The sequence below is a fragment of the Capra hircus genome, chromosome 13 (genome assembly GCF_001704415.2).
Source record: "Capra hircus breed San Clemente chromosome 13, ASM170441v1, whole genome shotgun sequence".
NCBI lineage: Eukaryota > Metazoa > Chordata > Mammalia > Artiodactyla > Bovidae > Capra > Capra hircus.
In genome coordinates this window covers 42,872,287-42,892,227 of record NC_030820.1, presented here as the reverse complement: position 1 = coordinate 42,892,227, position 19,941 = coordinate 42,872,287, and the positions used below count along the sequence as shown (strand labels likewise).

Here is a 19,941-nt window from a genome sequence, read left to right as displayed (position 1 = left end):
TTGCTATTTCTTTCACCAGAGGATCTTCCTGACCCAGGAATAGACCCGAGTCTCCTGCATAAGCTACACAAATTATAACAAATTTGGAAAGAGTAAGGGAAATTGTGATGCACTGATATATGGGGGTGAGGTGAAGTTAAATAAAATTTAACATATATAGTGATGTCAGCAAAATGGTGAAGTAAGATGACTGAATTCTCCCTTGGAAAGGCTAGAAAAGAAAGAGAAAGCAGCTGAAAAACCTAGTAAGATCTCTGGAAAACACTCAAAGATCTACAGCAACAAAGTGAACACACAATTAGGAAAAATCCAGGACAGAATGGTAGGAAATTTCATCGTGTATTACTCACCTGTACCCTCCTCCTGCCTGGGACAGTGCACTCTTGATCAGCCCCCAGATGCTTCCCTCAATCCAGAGTGATCAAAGAAAAACAATTGTGCAATGTTCCAACCAACTTGAGGGCTGCCTGGGGACTGGTGCCTGTTCCAATTAACTCTAACCTTAAACTGAAGAGCAGCTGGAATGGCTATTGCAGCTTGAGGGGAACTATATATATATATATATATATATACACACACACACACATATGCACACACATATACATATGTATATACATATATGTATATGTATACATACATACGCACAGAGCCAAGGACAAAGGAATAAGGGTGGAGCCATAGACTAGACCATGTATTGATAAAACCCTGAGTAGAACTGGGGTGTGGATTTGGGACCCATAACCATTCAAAAACAGTCATAAATTCACTGGACTCAGAAAGCCACCCATGGGCCAGGCAAGATGCTGACTCAGAAATGAACTGAGTCACCCTTAGCTTTCCTGTTGGGGTGAAAGAAGGACAAGGAGAATGCCAGGCAAACTAGTGAAAGCCAGTCAGGACAGGGAACAAGATCTACCAAGACTGAGTATTTGCCTGCTATTTCAGGTAGTCAATTATGAACACATACATACACACACACACACACAGGAACACACACACATCTGGATGGGGCAGGGAGGCCAGACGGGCCTGAGGAGCAGGGTCTGGGGCTCTGACGGTGTGCCAGGGATGCACCACAGGCACGGCTGCCCACACCAGGGGCTGCTCCAGCATTCCTCCCTCCAGCTCTGCCACCCTCTAGGGCAAAGGTGCCAGAGTGGGGGAGGGGGGTGCACACTTACAAAGGGTGGAACCAGTGTGGGCCCAACCCTCAGAGTTCTGCTCCAGCATATTGGGACCTGCCTGGCCCAGTAGGGTGGGGACAGCCACTGAGCGCAGGAGAAGCCTTTGCTCACACGGGGGTCTGGCTTTAGTCTTCCCCTCCCCCTCCCACCAAGATGACAGTTGCCAGCACTCCCTGGGAAGGGGTGACCCTGCCCACCTCAGCTCCAGCTCTGCCCCAAAGCCTCTGGGCACACAGACTGCACAGGGACATGTCCACACAAGGACAGCCCCGCAAAACCAGGACAGGTAACTTTTTCACCTAATTTCATAGAGACAGAGGATGTTAAACAAAATGAGAAGACAGAGGTATCTGTTTCAAATGAAACAATTAAAAAAAAAGAAAAACCTGAAAAAAATCTGCTAATAAGATAGATATTAATAATTTACCAGAATTCAGAACAGTGATAAGAATGTTATTCTAACTAGGGAATAGAACATACTAACATTCACATGATACGGGTTCCAGAAAGAGAAGAGAGAGGAAAGGGGGCAGAAAATGTATCTGATGAAAATATGGCTAAAATTTTCTGAACCTGGGACTTTCCTGGTGGTCCAGTGGTGAAGATTCTGTGCTTCCACTGCAGGGGGCACAAGTTCTGAAACTGGTCAGAGAACTACTTAGCAAAGGTGATTAAAACCATGAGATGGGGCCACGGCGTGCTGGCTCCTGTGCAGGCTTTGTCGCCCGGTCTGCGGGGCGTGCAGCTGGCAGTCCGCGTGTGGGGCGCCGGCGTCCTCTTGCCGTTGGGCGCCGGGTCAGTGGAGCGTTCCGGGCCCCGAGCGGGTCGGCAGGGTCCTCTGGTCGGGTGGACGGGCGGGCTGAGCGCGGCCGGCCCTTCACGGGGGTCCCGGAGCCTCAGGCTCGGGGAGCCTGGCTCCCAGCAGCCGTCACGGCCGCCCCCGCCGGACTGCAGTCCGGCCCGGGTCCCGCAGCTTCTCTCCCCAGGGAACGTCGTATGGGTAAATTCCACTCTCTTGGTTCCTTTCCCTGGCTCCAGGGGCCACACACCCAGGCGCAGAGGCCCCAGCTTCAGCGTCTGTGTCGCGGCTTTCAAGCCCACTGCCTGCTTTGGGGTGGCCTGAGGGTAGGTGAGGGGCACGGTGCGGGTAGTGCTGCTCTTTTGTTGCAAGCCAGCCGGCCTCTCCCTGGAGCCCGAGGGAGCTCTCCAGATGATGCTGGGAGACTGACCCGCGCCTCGAGCCTGCCTGTGCTGGAGGAGGTGCAGAGCCGGCACCGGTGCCCTGGCCGGGTAGAAGTGAAGAAGAGAATCCCCTCCAGACGATGGGCTGCGCTGACCTTTTCTCGAGTCATATCAGTCCTGGAGGCCGTTTCTGCTGGTGCCCTGGACGTCCTACCCCTTATGCAGTGGCTGCATCGTAGTCATGGGAGCCTCAGGGCCTGAGTAACATGCCTTTCTGTATTCCCCGGAGTGTTAGCTGGAGACCAGTTTGAACGCTGGCAGTTTGTCTGTAGAGCTCATGCTGTTAATCAGGCCACAGTGCCCTCTTTCTGGAGCACATCTTTCCCCTGAGCTCCAGTCCCAGTGAATGACAGGACTTGGTCCTGTCCATGGAGGTGGGACTTAGATGTGACAATAACAGTATCTTAATAATGGCAATAGCTACAGCATCACTCATGTGGAAGATACCAGAGAAATGGGGCAGGGCGGGGCGAGGTTGCTATGTCTTTTCACAAGCCTAACTTCCTTAGTTCCAGTGTCTCCTGGAGAGATGGGGATGGATTTCTCCTGCAAAGGCCTTAGGGATGGTAAGGCTTGCACGGTGGAGCTGAGAAAGCCCTAACCACGTTCAGAAGCTGGTAATGGAAGAGGTGCTCAGAGAAGCAGCTGATCCAGACTAGGCCAGGGCCTTGAAGCAGTTCAGGGAGCTGTCAGGCACGTCCAGTGCTGCCTCAGGTTGTGGAATATGACTGGTGAAAGGACACTGAACTGCTCAGGAAAGGAGAAGACCATTGACATCTGGGCAGAGTCCTGGGAGCAAAGCAGATGGCTGTGCAGTGGTTGGGGGAGGAGACCGCAGCTAGCAGCTGGCTCAGCTGTAAGTCAGTCACCTCCCTGAACCTCATGGATGATTGTGTGGTGAACACAAAAAATAAGAAAAGCATGTGCCAGGTACTTGGTCCCCGCTGTGGCTGTGGTGGCATGAGTGCAGGGTGTTGGCATGAGTGCAGGTTGGTGACACTGGCGGCCGTGGGGCCGCGCAGGGGTGCAGATTCTCCTGCAGCTCTAGTCCGTGTCTTCCTTGGGTGCCCTTTTACTATCCTTTTCCTGCTGCTCCCAAGGGTGGAGCTCTGCACACCTACCTGCTGCCTTTCTTTAGACTGTAAGCAGCAGACAGCCACGCTGGTAACTTGCAAGCCCAAGGCTTATAACACCCCTTTACTAGTGCGCATGCACAAACAGCTTCCTGCCCCTGCAGTGGTCACTGCCCTCTCCCGTCTCAGAGCCACTCCAGCAGTTCATAGCCTTCACTCCCAGCTCTGAGGCTCGCCCCATCTCAACATCAACAATGTGTTATATTTTGTCCAGCAAGTTCTAACAGAAGGGAGGGCCATGTTAGCTCCAGACATTATGGAACCAGCAGTCTGATATATTTTTACTTCGTTTGCTTATTTCATTCAGGTTTCTTTAAATGAAAAATTATCAATTTAACTTTATATGAATTCACAGGGGGAAAAGGCGTTAAGGAGAAACTGAAAGATTGCTGACATTCAGATAAATGGTTATTCAAAGCAAAGTATATTTAATTTTTAAAACTTCCTGAAAAGTTAAAGTTATGAAAATCACGAAAAGGCACACATTTTAAAGCTATATTCTTATAAATAGATGCAAGCCTATTTTCAGGTGGTATAACAGTCCTTTTAAACAACAACAACAACAACAACAAAATCAGGAAATATCACCTCCAAAACAAAAAAACGAATATACTCCCTTTTTTTGGATTAAAAAAATAACAAGATTTAAAATATAAGACTTTTAGAATACCAATCCCACCTGCTCTAAGCAAAATACCCTGTAACAGCAACATCACACTTGGGGAGGGAAAAACATCTTTGAGAATGGACTCTGGAGGCAGACAGGCCTGACTCTGAACCTAAGCTCTGCCACTGACTGGCTTGGCAGCCTTGGGTAATTGACTTTCTCAGCCTCTGTAAAATAGAGTAAACAATCGAGGTCATGGCTGCCTTGCAAGGTTTGGAGCTGTGCCTGAGACTGTTCAGGCCAGTTCAGCAGTGCCTGGTTGGGGTTGAGGGACACTCATCAATAGCACCCCTCCTGCCCTCCCAAATCTGCAACATGAAGAGGTGAGGCCCATGAAGAGTGAAAGTTCAGCTCGCCACTTGTCCAAGCCTTGGTTGGAGTGATGCTGGACCTCTAGACCAAGTGCCGGTTAGGCTATGTCCTGCCTGCCCACAGGGGGTGCTGGATCGCCACAGCCTCTCCACAGCACTGCACTCCTGGCCCAGAGCAGCAGGACCTGTGCCCCAGTGGACGAGGCTGGGTGCTACGTGCCTAGTTATTCTCCCACCCTTTCATTCGATTAACTCCTTCCCCCAGTCTGGGGAAGGGAGGTGGGCTGAGTACTTCAAGGAATGTCGTTCCTCATGACACCAGGGGCACCTCCAGCATCTGAAGTGTAGTGGGACCTCCGAGCATCAGGGCTCCATGTGAATGAACTTGAAGGATGTGGGGATGTGTTAGAAGTCGGGGGAAGGTGTACAGATGGACAGGTATATGTGATCCCATGTTTATACCTACAGATGGCGTACATGGAAGTAAATGTGTTGTTTTTGCTTAAGCAGAAGTCTGGATGAATATGTATAAACTGAACAGCTTGCAGCGGTCTCTGGGATTGCTGAGGATTATCCTTGTTTTTGTTTACCACTTGAAGTGTTCTTACAGTGTGGGTCTTGTGTCTGTTATCGCTCAGAATGGACAGTATAAAAGTGAAGTAAAATAGGATATGAGACTGAGGAGTGTGATCCTCATTTCATAATACATTGGTGCAGAAAAAAACACTAGAGGAAAATGTCACTGTGTAATTTGAGTACTGGGGTTAAGAATAATTTTATTTTTAGTCTTAAAGTTTTTATCAACTAGCATAGTTTACCGTTATGCCTTGAAAAAATAACTAATTTCTGTAAGCAGGAAAAAGATTTAAATCAAGTTAGTGGGCCTTTAACTCAGAAGAGCAGTGTCAGTGAATGTCACCGGCCAATGGTCAGAAATGCTGTGTCACAGGGCACCCAAGAGGGCCACTGCTCCAGGAAGCTGTGTTGCAAAACTCACATGGAGAGAAACGCCTCACATAAACTTGCAGCTTCTCACTCTTACTGTCAGCTGTTGGTTCAGTGTCTTCATCATCACAGAGAGCATTGCATCTGAATAGTCGGGTTATCTAACAGCATTATTTAAGCGAGGGTTCCTCTTGCTGTAACGGAGATTCAAAACTAGTTTTCCCAATAGGAAACTTGGTTTCTGGTATCCCATCTCAGAGGCAGGGGGAGGGTCCTGCCCCCCAGGAGCCTGCAGTACGGCCTCGTGCACATCCCACGGGCTGGGCAAGAGGGTGGCATGCTGGAATCAGTCACAGGTCACCCCTGACGTCAGGGGACTTCAGGAAACATGGTGGTTCACTGCTGGCTCTGTGTCCACTGAAATTTCTGGAGGGATTTCTGTCACTCAAAGCAGGGACACTGGGCAGCTTCATGTTTGCCGTAGCTGACCAGCTGACCCTCTGGCCCTCATACTAGGCTGTGCTCAGTTGCTGCCTCCAGCTGGAGCCAGGATCTCTGGCCTGTGGCCTTCTCTCAGCACCAGTGCATGTCCACACAGCCACAGTCTAAACTCAACAAGTTCCGGCCTCCCCAGATGCTGCCTCCTCCCCCAGCAAGAGCAGATGACCATGTGAATGCATCCACTCAGGAAGGGGAGGAGCCCTGAGCACAGGCAGTCGCTGGTCCACAGCTTCAGCAGTTCCCGGGAGTCTCCAAGGGTGGCCACTGTAGCCACTGAAACGAGGGAGTTCCAGGGCTCAGCAGGAATGAAGACCTCTGTCGGCCAGAAGACAAGCACAGGACCATGCCCAGCCCTGAGCTGCCAGTCCCTTGGGGTGAAGGGCAAAATCATGGAAAGGACACTGCATTGTGCTCACACAATGAAGGCTGCCCATGCTGAGGTCCATGCAACATAGGCAGCCTCCCTGGTGTGGTGCTCAGCATCAGCAGACACCTGGGGAGGGGGAGGGTCCTGACAATGCTCAAATTAGTGTGAAAAGTCCTACAACCTTAGAAATATGCTAAGAAGAAGTGAATTGTATGCTTTAAAATGGTGGATTTTATGATGTGTGAATTCTAGCTCTATAAAAAGTGGGTGCCTATTGAATAAAAAGCAGGCACAAACAAATAAATAAAACCATGACATGGGGATGTTCCTGGATTACCTGGGTCACCCTGGTGTAATCACAAAGTCCTTATACGTGGGACCTGTCAAAGGGTTGTAGCCAAAGAGAAGGTGGGAAGATAGGAGCATTAGATAAGAGACTCGAAGACACTATGTGCTGTCTCTGAGATGGCTGGAGAGTCTAGAAGACCAAGAACGGAGTGTTCTCCTGCTGTTCAGTCCCTCAGTGTTATCCAACTCTACCACAGCATGGACTGCAGCGCACCAGACACTTCTACCCTTCACTGTCTCAAACTCATGTCCAGCGAGTTGGTGACGTCATCTAAGCATCTCATCCTCTGTTACCGACTTCTCCTCCTAATCTTAATCTTTCCCAGCATCGGGGTCTATTCCAATGAGTTGCCTCTTCTGGTCAGATGACCAAAGTATTGGAGATTCAGCTTCAGCATTAGTCCTTCCAATGAATATTCAGTGTTGATTTCCTTTAGGATTGACTGGTTTGATTCCCTTGCCGTCCAAGGGACTCTCAAGAGCCTTCTCTGGGACCACAGTTTGAAAACATCAATTCTTCAGCACTCAGCCTTCTTTATGGTCCAGATCTCATATCCGTACATGACTACTGGAAAAACCAGAGCTTTGACTATATAGAACTTTGTCAGAAAAATGATATCTCTCCTTTTTAATATGCTGCCTAGTTTTGTCATAGTTTTTCTTCCAAGGAGCATTTAATTTTATGGCTAAGGTCAGTGTCCACAGTTATTTTGGAGCCCAAGAAAATAATATCTGTCACTGTTTCCATTGTTTCCCCCATCTGCCATGAAGTGATGTAACCAGATGCCATGATCTTAGGTTTTTGAATGTTGAGTTTCAAGTTGGCTTTTTCACTCTCCGCTTTCACCTTCGTCAAAAGGCTCTTTAGTTCCTCTTCCCTTTCTACCATAAGGATGGCATCATCTGCATGCATGAGGTTATTGATATTTCTCCCCAAATCTTGTTTCCAGCTTGTGATTCATCCAGCTTGGCATTTTGCAGGATGTACTCTGCATGTAATATAGATAAGCATGGTGACAACATACAGCCTTGATGTGCCTCTTTCCCAATTTTGAACCACTTTGTCATTCCATATCCAATTCTAACTGTTGCTTCTTGGCCTGCATACAGGTTTCTCAGGAGGCAGGTAAGGTGGTCTGGTATTGCCAACTATTTAAGATGTACCACAGTTTGTTGTGATCAGTACTGTCAAAGGCATAAGCCTAGTCAATAAAGCAGAAGTAGACATTTTTCAGGAATTCTTTTGTGTTTTCTGTGATCCAGTGGATGTTGGCAATTTGATCTCTGGTTCCTCTGCCTTTTCCAAATCCAGCTTGTATATCTGGCAGTTCTCAGTTCACATGCTATTAAAGCTTAACTTGAAGGATTTTGACCATTACTTTGCTAGCATATGAGATGGGCACAATTATGTGGTAGTTTGAACATTATTTGGCACCGCTCTTCTTTGGGATTGGAGAGACAACTGACCTTTTCCACTGCTGAGTTTTCCAAATTAGCTGCCATGTTGAGTGCAACACTTTAACAACATCATCCTTTAGGATTTGAAATAGCTTACCTAGAAATCCTTCATCTCCAATAGCTTTGTTCATAGTAATGCTTCCTAAGGCCCACTTGACCCCACACTCCAAAATGTCTGGCTCTAGGTGAATGAACATACCACCCTGGTTATCCAGGTCATTAAAACCTTTTTTGTACAGTTCTTCTGTGTATTCTTGCCACTTTTTCTTAATCTTTTCTGCTTATGTTAGAGCCTTACAGTTTCTGTCCTTTCTGTGGTCATTTTCACATGAAATGTTCCCTTGGTATCTCTAATTTTCTTGAACAGATCTCTGGTCTTTCTCATTCTATAGTTTTAATCTCTCTCTTTGCATTGTTCACTTATGAAGGTGTTCTTAATCTCTCTTTGTTCTTCTTCAGAGCTCTGCATTCAGTTGCCTATATATTTCCCTTTCTCTTTTGCCTTTCACTTCTCTTCTTTCCTCAGGTATTTGTAAGGCCTCCTCAGACAACCATTTTGTCTTCTTGCATTTCTTTTTCTTGGGGATGGTTTCAGTCACTGCCTACTCTACAATGTTATGAACCTCCTTCCACAGTTCTTAAGGCACTATGGATCAGATCTAATCTCTTGACTCTATTTGTCACTTTCATTGTATAATCATAAGGGATTTGATTTAGGTCATGCCTTAATGGCCTAGTAATTTTCCATACTACAGGGAGGAACCACAGTCCCATCCATTAACAGAAAATTGGGTAAAAGATTTACTGAACATGGCCCTGCCCAACAGAGCAAGACTCAGTTTCCCTCACAGCCAGTCCCTCCCATCAGGTAGCTTCAACAAGCCTCTTATCCTCATCCATCACTAGACAGACAGAAGGAGCAAGAATTTCAATCCCATGGCCTCCAAAATGAAAACCACAATCACAGAAAAGTAACCAAAATGATCACATGGGTCACAGCCTTGTGTAACTCATGAAACTATGAGTCATGCCATACATGGCCCCCAAGATGGATGAGTCATGGTGGAGAGTTCCAACAAAACTTGGCTCACTAGAGAAGGGAATAGAAAACCACTTAGAATTCTTGCCTTGAGAACCCCATGAATGGTGGGAAAAAGCAAAAAAGATACAACCCTGAGAGATGACTCCGCCAGGACAGTAGGTGTCCAATATGTTATATGCTAGAGAAAAGTGGAGAAATACAACCTGAAAGAATGATGAGGCTGATCCAAAGCAGAAATGACACCCAGCTCTGGGTGTGTCTGGTGGTAAAAGTAAAGTCTGATGCTTTAAAGAACAGTATTGCATAGGAACCTGGAACATTAGGTCCAAGAATCTAGGGAAGTTGGATTTGGTCAAACAGAAGATAGCAAGAGTGAATATTGATTTTTTAGGAATCAGTGAACTAAAATAGATGAGAATGGGTGAATTTAATTCAGATGATGATTATATCAACTACTGTAGGGAAGCATCCCATAGAAGAAATGGAGTAACCCTCATAGTCAACAAGAGTCCAAAATGCAGTACTTAGGTGCAACCTCAAAATGACAGAAGGTACCCGGTCCATTTCCAAGGTAAACCATTCAATATCACAGTAATCTAAGTCTATGCCCCAACCACAAATGCAGGAGAAGCTGAAGTTGAACGTTCTATGAGGACCTACAAGACCTTCTAGATCTAACACCAAAAAAAAGATGTCCTTTTCATCACAGGGGACTGGAATGCACATGTAGGAAGTCAAGAGATACCTGGAGTAACAGGCAAGTTTGGCCTTGGGGTACAAATGTAGCAGGGCAAAGGATAACAGAGTATTACCAAGACAACACTGTGGTCTTAGCAAACACACTCTTCCAACAACCCAAGACCTGTTCTCTAGGAGCTGGATAAAGCAACAAAATGGATTTCCCCTACAAACTCCAGAAAAGACCACAAGCCTGCTGGCACTTTGATTTCAGACTTCAGAACTGTATTTTGAATTTCTGACCTCCAGATATGTAAACGAATACCTTGGTGTTGTTTCAAAGCACAAAGTTTTTGGTCATTTGTTATAAGAGCAGCATTAACTAAGACAGATGGGGTTCAAGTTAGCCCCACCTCCATCTGCAGCATCACGAGTTTTACTCTTTACTGGAATGTTCCTCTGACCTCAGAGACTGGTGGTCATCTCCCCAAACACAGGAGTCTTGTCTCTTGATTCCACTTTCTTCCTTAGTGACTGATTCCGTGGTCCTCATTACAACAAAGTCTTTGAAAACTGTATATACTCAGTTCCACATTGGTCTCTTCACATCATTTCTTGAACCAACTTTACTCAGGGTTTGCCTTCACTACTCTATCAAAGCTGCACTTGATCCTGCCAAGGTTAACTGCTGAGTCCAGTGGTCCATTTTCAGTCTTCTCTTACTTGACCCGTTGAAAGCACTGGACTCTTTTCTCCTGCAAACACTTACTTCACATACCTTCTAAAACAGTCCCTCCTACCTCACTCCCTGATCCTTTTCAACCTCTTTTGATGGTTCCTTCAGGTTTGTTTGTTTGTTTTCCTTAAAGCAATTTCTTAATGCTTATTGCTCATGAAGCTTGACTTCCCTGTCCACACCACTCACTGCATAATGTAATATCTCTGACTAGTTAGTTTCATGGTTTTAAGAGACTATATGTTACAAATTTCAGATATGAATATTTTGTCTAAACCTTTCCTCTAATTGACTTGCATGTCCAGCTCTATGTACGCATCTTCACTTGGATACCTAAAGGCATTTGGAAGATGCATATCTATAACTGAACTCATGATCTGCCCCGATTGTCTCCATCTGAGAAAATGGCATCTGCATTTCCTGTTACTTAAACACAAACACCTGGAGTCAACTTTGATTCCCCTTTACCTTTCACCATATGTCCAACATGTTAGCAGCCTAGTTAATGCTGACCCTAAAATAAGTTCCTATTCCAATACCTCTGGCCATCTTTACTGCTCCTTCTGTGGTTGCAGCCAACATTACCTCTCACCTAAATTCCTGTAGAGTCCTAAAAAGGGGCTCTTTCTCCTCTTTTTCTTCTAAACATAACAACCAGAGTGATTTTTTTTGAAAACATGTCAGCTCATGTAACTACTGTGCTCAAAACCAAAATATCATTCTCTACTTCCCTCAGAGTAAAGACCTCTCAAAAACCCACATGACACAGACCCCATGGCCCCACTGGCTCTCTGGCTTGTCTCTAACTCCTGTTTTTTTCCCTCACTAAACTCCACCCACATCAGCAAACTTGCTGGCCCTCAAATGTTACATGAACACTCTTCCTTCCTGGACTTAACATTTTCTGTTCCAGAGAAATGCAAGGAGCCATTGTCTCTATGTTTCAAGGCTGTTTCTTGTACAAATGAAAAGTTATGTGGGATTAAGGGTAGTTGGTGTCTCTGCCTAACAGATGGACAGAAATGTGAGAGATTGTGCAGGATTTTCTCAACAGACACCTACCCATTTCTAACAGCTAAATTCTCCTGATGACATTCGCTGTCCCATCCTCCACTAGACAATAAACTCAAGGATTTCTCATTTAGTTAATATTTATTGATAAAACAATGTCTTACTAAAGAATGTTAAATAAAGTTTTGCTGAATGAATGAATGAATGACAACCAATGAATGGATGGTAAAATATGTACATATTTATCAAAATGCTAAGCGTGGGCAGACAATTAAGAATTTAAATAAATGAATAAGATGTGCTGCTTTACAGAAAGCAAAATATAATGCTGGATTTTTTAAATCATATTTTAGCTTACCAAGATGATTATGCTAAGTTGAAAAGTATACAACCTGATTGAAGATTATTTGTCTTTGTAAATAATCATGCACGCAAATTTGTATAGGATTCTATAAGGAAAATGTACCAAAGTATTATTTAATGGTGAATTACAGCTTATCTTTATTTTCTATCATTTCTCTTTTACTTTCCAAATTTCCTGTAATTTTTTTTTTAATTAGCAGGGAAAAAAAGAGCATTCTTCCCTTGAAGTTTTAATTGTTTCATAAACTATTTATTTTTTCACACGGAAAGGCATTTTCAAAAGTTGAGACACTTCATTCAAGCACCTTCACCACTTACAAAAATCCTCTTCACAGCCCCAGAAGCAAGAAATTCTTAAAGAACCACAGTGAGATCCGAGAATCAATATTCTTCAAGAAATGGATATTCAGGGTGATTGATACCACTGAAAGAGAAGGAGGAGGATTCATTTATTAATTCTTTCATGTTGTCATAGAGAGCATTACTCTGTGAGTGCATTCAGGATGAGCTAAAATTCAAAATCTACAAACACATCCCTCCTTCCCCCCCAACAAACACACATCAGCTGTCTGCTACATGTGCACACGGCACCTGCACATCCAGTCCCAACATTGATGTGTAACCGTCACTCCACAGTGACAGGTAGTTGTCCTCAGGTTACAATTTTAAGAGGGCCCAAGACCTGGGACTAACTCTGGAGATCATTTCAGCCCCTTCGTTGAACTTCTGTCCCTAGACTATGAGAAGGATCAGAGCAAACAAAGTAGCTACTCTTTTTTCACACATCCATCGGTAAGCAAATACTGAGCACTCCCCAAAATACAGACTGTCTCCATTAAGGAAATTCCACTCTATTGAAGAGATACCACAGTCACCTGAATAATCATACAGCACAAAGTGGCAATGATATTTTCTTAATTTATGATGTATTAAAACATTGGTCTATATTTCTGTCTTTGTGCCAGTACCATTCTGTCTTGATAACTGTGGCTTTGTAGTAGAGACTGAAGTCATGCAGGTTGATTCCTCCAGTTCCATTCTTCTTTCTCAAGATTGCTTTGGCTATTTGAGATTTTTTGATTTCCATACGAATTGTGAAATTATTTGTTCTAGGTCTGTCAAAAATACAGTTGGTAGCTCAATAGGGATTGCATTGAATCTATAGATTGCTTTGGGTAGTATACTCATTTTCACTATAGTGATTCTTCCAATCCATGATATTGGTATATTTCTCTATCTATTAATGTCCTCTTTGATTTCTTTCATCAGTGTTTTATAGTTTTCTATATATAGGTCTTTAGTTTCTTTAGGTAGATACATTCCTAAGTATTTTATTCATTTTGTTCCAATGGTGAATGGAATTGTTTCCTTGATTTTTCTTTCTGTTTTCTCATTATTAGTGTATAGGAATGCAAGGGATTTCTGTGTGTTGATTTTATATCCTGCAACTTTACTATATTCATTGATTAGTTCTAATAATTTTCTGGTGGAGTCTTTAACGTTTTCTATGTAGAGGATCGTGTCATCTGCAAATAGTGAGAGTTTTACTTCTTCTTTTCCAATCTGGATTCATTTATTTCTTCTTCTACTCTGTTTGCTGTGGCCAACACTTCCAAAACTATGTTGAATAGTAGTGATGAGAGTGGGAAGCCTTGTCTTGTTCCTGACTTTAGGGGAAATGCTTTCAATTTTTCACCATTGAAGATAATGTTTGCTGTGGGTTTGTCATATATAGCTTTTATTATGTTGAGGTATGTTCCTTCTATTCCTGCTTTCTGGAGCGTTTTTTTTTTCTTTATCATAAATGGATGTTGAATTTTGTCAAAGGCTTTCTCTGCATCTACTGAGATAATCATACGGCTTTTATTTTTCAATTTGTTAATATGGTGTATTGCTGCTGCTAAGTCACTTCAGTCATGTCCGACTCTGTGTGACCCCAGAGATGGCAGCCCACCAGGCTCCACCGTCCCTGGGATTCTCCAGGTGAGAACACTGGAGTAGGTATTACATTGATTGATTTGCAGATATTAAAGTATCCTTGCATCCCTGGGATAAAGCCCACTTGGTCATGGTGAATGATCTTTTTAATGTGTTGTTGGATTCTGATTGCTAGAATTTTGTTAAGGATTTTTGCATCTAAGTTCACCAGTGATATTGGCCTGTAGTTTTCTTTTCTGTGGCATCTTTGTCAGGTTTTGATATTAGGGTGATAGTGGCCTCATAGAATGAGTTTGGAAGTTTACCTTCCTCTGCAATTTTCTGTAAGAGTTTGAGTAAGATAGGTGTTAGCTCTTCTCTAAATTTTTGGTAGAATTCAATGGAACAAAATAGAAAGCCCAGAGATAAATCCACTCACCTATGGACACCTTATCTTTGACAAAGGCAGCAAGAATATACAATGGAGAAAAGACAATCTCTTTAACAACTGGTGCTGGGAAAACTGGTTAACCACTTGTAAAAGAACGAAACTAGAACACTTTCTAACACCATACACGAAAATAAATTCAAAATGGATTAAAGATCTAAATGTAAGACCAGAAACTGTAAAACTCCTAGAGGAGAACATAGGCAAAATCCTCTCTTACATAAATCACAGCAGGATACTCTATGACCCACCTCCCAGAAATAAAAGCAAAAATAAATAAATGGGACCTAATTAAAGTTAAAAACTTCTGCATAACAAAGGAAACTATAAGCAAGGTGAAAAGACAGCCTTCAGAATCCGAGAAAATAATAGAAATGAAGCAACTGACAAACGCCTAATCTCAAAAACATACAAGCAACTCCTGCAGCTCAATTCCAGAAAAATAAACGACCCAATCAAAAAATGGGCCAAAGAACTAAATAGACATTTCTCCAAAGAAGACATACAGATGGCTAACAAACACATGAAAAGATGTTCAACATCACTCATTATCAGAGAAATGCAAATCAAAACCACAATGAGGTACCATTTCATGCCAGTTAGAATGATGCTTTCCAAAAGTCTACAAGCAATAAATGCTGGAGAGGGTGTGGAGAAAAGGGAACCCTCTTACACTGTTGGTGGGAATGCAAACTAGTACAGCCACTGTGGAGAACAGTGTGGAGATTCCTTAAAAAACTGGAAATAGAACTGCCATATGACCCAGCAATCCCACTGCTGGGCATACACACTGAGGAAACCAGAATTGAAAGAGACACGTGTACCCCAGTGTTCATCACAGCACTGTTTATAATAGCCAGGACATGGAAGCAACCTAGATGTCCATCACCAGATGAATGGATAAGAAAGGTGTGGTACATACACACAATGGAGTATTACTCAGCCATTAAAAATAATACCTTTAAATCAGTTCTAATGAGGTGGATGACCTGGAGCCTACTATACAGAGTGAAGTAAGCCAGAAAAAACAAAACACCAATACAGTATACGAACACATATATATGGAATTTAGAAAGATGGTAATGATAACCCTGTATGCGAGACAGCAAAAGAGACACAGATGTATACAACAGTTTTCTGGACTCTGTGTGAGAGGGAGAGGGTGGGATGATTTGGGAGAGTGGCATTGAAACATGTATAATATCATATATGAAACGAATCACCAGTCCAGGTTCGATGTATGATACTGAATGCTTGGGGTTGGTGCACTGAGATGACCCAGAGGGATGGTATGGGGAGGGAAGAGGGAGGGGGTTCAGGATGGGGAACACGTGTATACCTATGGCGGACTCATGTTGATGTATGGCAAAACCAATACAATATTGTAAAGCAATTAACCTTCAATTTAAATAAATAAATTTATATTTAAAAAAACATTGGTTACACAGTAGTTAGTATAACTATTTTTTTCTTTTTTCCATGTTTCTACTTTTCTTTCTAAACCTGTCCTTTTTAATTCAATTCATTAAAGAGTGCATTCTGAGCAATTCCAAGGGCCAGGAGCTGTGCTGTTGACCTGAGCCCACAAAGAGGAATAAGTCTAGCCATTCACAGCCTAATGAAGGAGAAGATAAAAGTCTTTAAGGACAGAAAAGTGAGTCTCCACCATTTTTTCATTTATCATGTATTTTATCAGAATTGTGATATAGTTTTACAAACAATAGGGAGAGTTTTGAGATCTTTCCCTTCAAACAAAGTCTTTGCTGTACCAATAATTTGCATTCGCTCCTCTCTAAACTCCCTTCCAAATTTCTCTTCTGTCTCTTCAATCCTGACATTCTCCTGCAGTAATAAGGAGTCTGGAATCCTATGTTAGTGACTAAGTCAAAGGCAAGCAGGTGGGGGCTCCCCAGGGGATGGACTTCTGCTGGATAAAGGCTAAACTGCAGTGAGTCTTCACTCAAGAAACCAGAGAGACCCAGATGATCTTACCTGAGTGTGTCCTGTTAAGGACACAGCAGTCTCTCACTAGAGGGTCAGTTAAGCTCATGATCGACTGGTAATTCAGCTTGGTGAGATAACAAGGATGAGGACATGGGAATTGTAATAGGGAAAAAAGATCAATGAAGGAAAAGATTAATTTGAAAGAAATGGATTGTGTCTTGGAGAAGAAATGCCCATAAGGGAGAAAATCCACCAGACCCTCAGGAGACTGGGTGGAAGCAGGCCCATGTAATTTCTCAAAACTATTGCAGGTTGGCCTTTATGGGACCTTCCTCCATAAAAAAGTGTCAACAAGATGTTTTATCATTCTGTTAGGAATAACAAGAATGGGGGCTTCCCAGGTGGTCAGTGATAAAGGATCCACCTGCCAAGTAGGAGACATGTGTTCAGTGATTGGCAAGACAACTTGGAGAAGAAAATGACAACCCACTCTGGTATTCTTGCCTGGGAAATCCCATGGACCCTGGAGCCTAGCAGGCTACAGTCCGTGGGTCCAAAGAGTTGGACACAACTAAGCAACTCGCGCATGGATGTGAGAGTTGGACAGTGAAGAATGCTGAGCACTGAAGAATTGATGCTTTTGAACTGTGGTGTTGGAGAAGACTCTTGACGGTCCCTTGGACTGCAAGGAAATCCAACCAGTCCATTCTGAAGGAGAACAGCCCTGGGATTTCTTTGGAAAGAATGATGCTAAAACTGAAACTTCAGTACTTTGGCCACCTCATGCGAAGAATTGACTCTTTGGAAGAGACTCTGATGCTGGAAGGGATTGGGGGCAGGAGGAGAAGTGGACAACAGAGGATGAGATGGCTGGATGGCATCACTGACTCAATGGACATGAGTCTGAGTGAACTCCGGGAGTTGGTGATGGACAAGGAGGCCTGGCGTGCTGCAATTCGCAGGGTCGCAAAGAGTCAGACACGACTGAGAGACTGAGCTGACTGACTGAAGTAACTAAACAACAACAAAACACAAATGTAATCCAGAAAGGATTCATTATTATACAGTTTTTATTAATATAACCATTTTATCCTGATGTAAAAACAATAGTGGGCTGCTGGCACTGTGCCATCTGTGTTTACTGGGTCCCTCAGCCCTGAGAGGAGGTGCACCAGGCACAGGGATTAGGGGCACAAAGTAGTGAAGTCACCACGATGTCAACTCTGAGGATTTTACTGATGGGCTGTCCTAGGTACCAATCATTTCTGTTGGTCAGACACAGAGCCCAAGAGGAAACCTCTGCTTTGATGCCTGCAGGAAGACTCTGGTTGGTTCCTATACTGGAATCAGGACTGTCTTCCTAGAATCAAGTTTTCAAAAGCTTAGTTGCCCTACTGATCTGCCTGCTACAGAAAAAAAAAAATGTGTGTGAAACATCTGTAAGTCAATTATGGTAGAAATTCGTAATATCTTATGTTTCTATTGATGCCATTGGTTGCTTTCATGTCTTCTGGAGTCAGTTCAAAGTCAAGCACCTGGAAGGAAAGAAGAATCACATTACCTCTCCCCCAAGAAAATGGCCTCCTCCTGGGAACTGGAGGACTTTCCAGCTGGATGGGGACAAGAAAAGGGGACAGGGAAGCCATGTCTGTCCTCAGCTTCCAGGTGAACAAGCCAGGGACCCTCTGCTGAGTTCTCACCTCTCCTTCCCACACCTCCTTCTCTGTCCACCTCACAAACACTACAGTGCCTCAGTCCCTTATCTTTCTAAGTGAATCACTTCAGACAGAAAAGAAATGTACTAAAATACCCTTTTGTCTTTGGACACTCCTGCCTTGACACCTGAGCAAACATTAGACTGCTTCATGCTCCCCAACACACCCTAAGTGTGACAGCATTGCACTGATGGGCTGAGGACTGATGTGGGGAGGAGTCTTCCTTGCAAAAGCCTATCCAAGAAGCTGATAGCAAACTTACTCTTTATGAATAAATCTAAAAGAAACTTTGTGTAAATGCCTTTGTAGATAAAGTTATGAAAAGTTTAAATATTAAAGAACACCTGAAATATTAAAAGTTCACATCATAATCATGAAATGGATAGCTCAGTTTTGTAAAGAAATTTGTTTTCTCTGAAATCATCTAGTGTTTCAATGCAACATGAATCAAAGACTGACATACACATTCTCTTGTGGAAGTCAGTAAGGTGATACCAAATTTTAAATAAAAGAACTAATAAAAAGCAGCCAAGACATTCTTCAGTTCAGTTTAGTTCTGTCACTCAGTCGTGTCCCACTCTTTGAGACCCCATGAACTGCAGCACACCAGGCCACCCTGTCCATCACCAACTTCCAGAGTCCACCCAAACCCATGTCCACTGAGTCAGTGATGCCATCCAGCCATCTCATCCTCTGTCGTCCCCTTCCCTCCTGTCCTCAATCTGTCCCAGCATCAGGGTCTTTTCAAACGAGTCAGCTCTTCGCCTCAGGTGGCCAAAGTATTGGAGTTTCAGCTTCAGCATCAGTCCTTCCATTGAATATTCAGGACTTATTTCCTTTAGGATGGACTGGTTGAAGAATTTACCATTCTGGAAATAAGACTTATTTTACAATTTAATAACACAGTACAGAAAAATAAATAGTTAAATAGAAGAAAGAGGCCAGAAATGTACTTAAAATCTCTATATATATGACAGAGTTGACAATGAAAATCTGTGGAAAATATGGACACGTTGTTTTTATTCAGTTGCTAAGTCATATCCAATTGTTTGTGACACACTGGACTGTGGCAAGGCAGGCTTCCATGTTCATTATCAACTCAGAATTGCTCAAACTCGTGTCAATTGAGTTGGTGATACCATCCAACCACCTCATCCTCTGTCTCCCCCTTCTCCTTCTGCCCTCAGTCTTTTCCAGCTTCAGGGTCTTTTCCAGTGAGTCAGCTCTTCGCATCAGGTGGCCAAAGTATGAGAGCTTTGGCTTCAACATCAGTCCTTCCAATGAATATTCAAGGTTGATTCCCTTTAGGCTAGATTGATTTGGTATCCTTGTTGTCTTAGATTTCCACTTAATAAACAAACATATATGCAACCATTTTCATATTACATTGGAAAACCAATTCTAGGTGTATTGCAGGGCCAAATTAGAATGGAAACACAGAAGCAATTTTTTAGGGGACCATACACTTGACCTTGACTTAAATGGACCCTGTAACATTGGGCAGTGAACTTTGCCAGAATTGATGACTCAGTTCTGAGTCTAGAAATGAAGAGTTGTTTTTTTTTTTTTCCATTCACTGACTATGGGTCATAGTACTGTGCTGATGTGATAACCAGGTTAATTGACCACAGTCTAGCCAAATATACATGTAAAACTACATGGAGAAGTGTGCAGGCTCCTCTGACAAGAGTCATATCCACCTGCTAAAGCAAAACTGCTGAGCTGCTCTGCACTGAGCTGCAAATGCATGAGCGAGAACAGTTAAGAGGACAGCAGCTGAGCTGAGTTCAGGCTGATTGTCAAAACACAGAATCAAGAGACACAGAAATGATCTCTGCATTAAATCCTGAAAATGGGGAGAGTTTCCTGTATAGCTGTGACTAAGGGTACAATAATGGTCTCCTACAAATAAATCAAAAGAGAAACAACCT

General features: G+C 43.4%; 1 protein-coding gene across 2 annotated transcripts in view; it reads right to left on the bottom strand.

The window, feature by feature from the left end:
- LOC102188299 (prostaglandin F synthase 1) overlaps nt 1-19,941 on the bottom strand; it is a 64,926-nt gene that overhangs the window by 25,478 nt on the left and 19,507 nt on the right. The window contains exon 8 of one of the 2 annotated variants that reach the window (XM_018057324.1): nt 17,348-17,830. The exons of the other annotated variant lie outside the window; for it this stretch is intronic. Within the exon in view, the coding sequence (XP_017912813.1) occupies nt 17,744-17,830 (87 nt within the window). The 3' untranslated portion in view covers nt 17,348-17,743. Of the gene's footprint in view, nt 1-17,347; nt 17,831-19,941 lie in introns of those variants that run through there. 2 annotated transcript variants of the gene reach the window in all.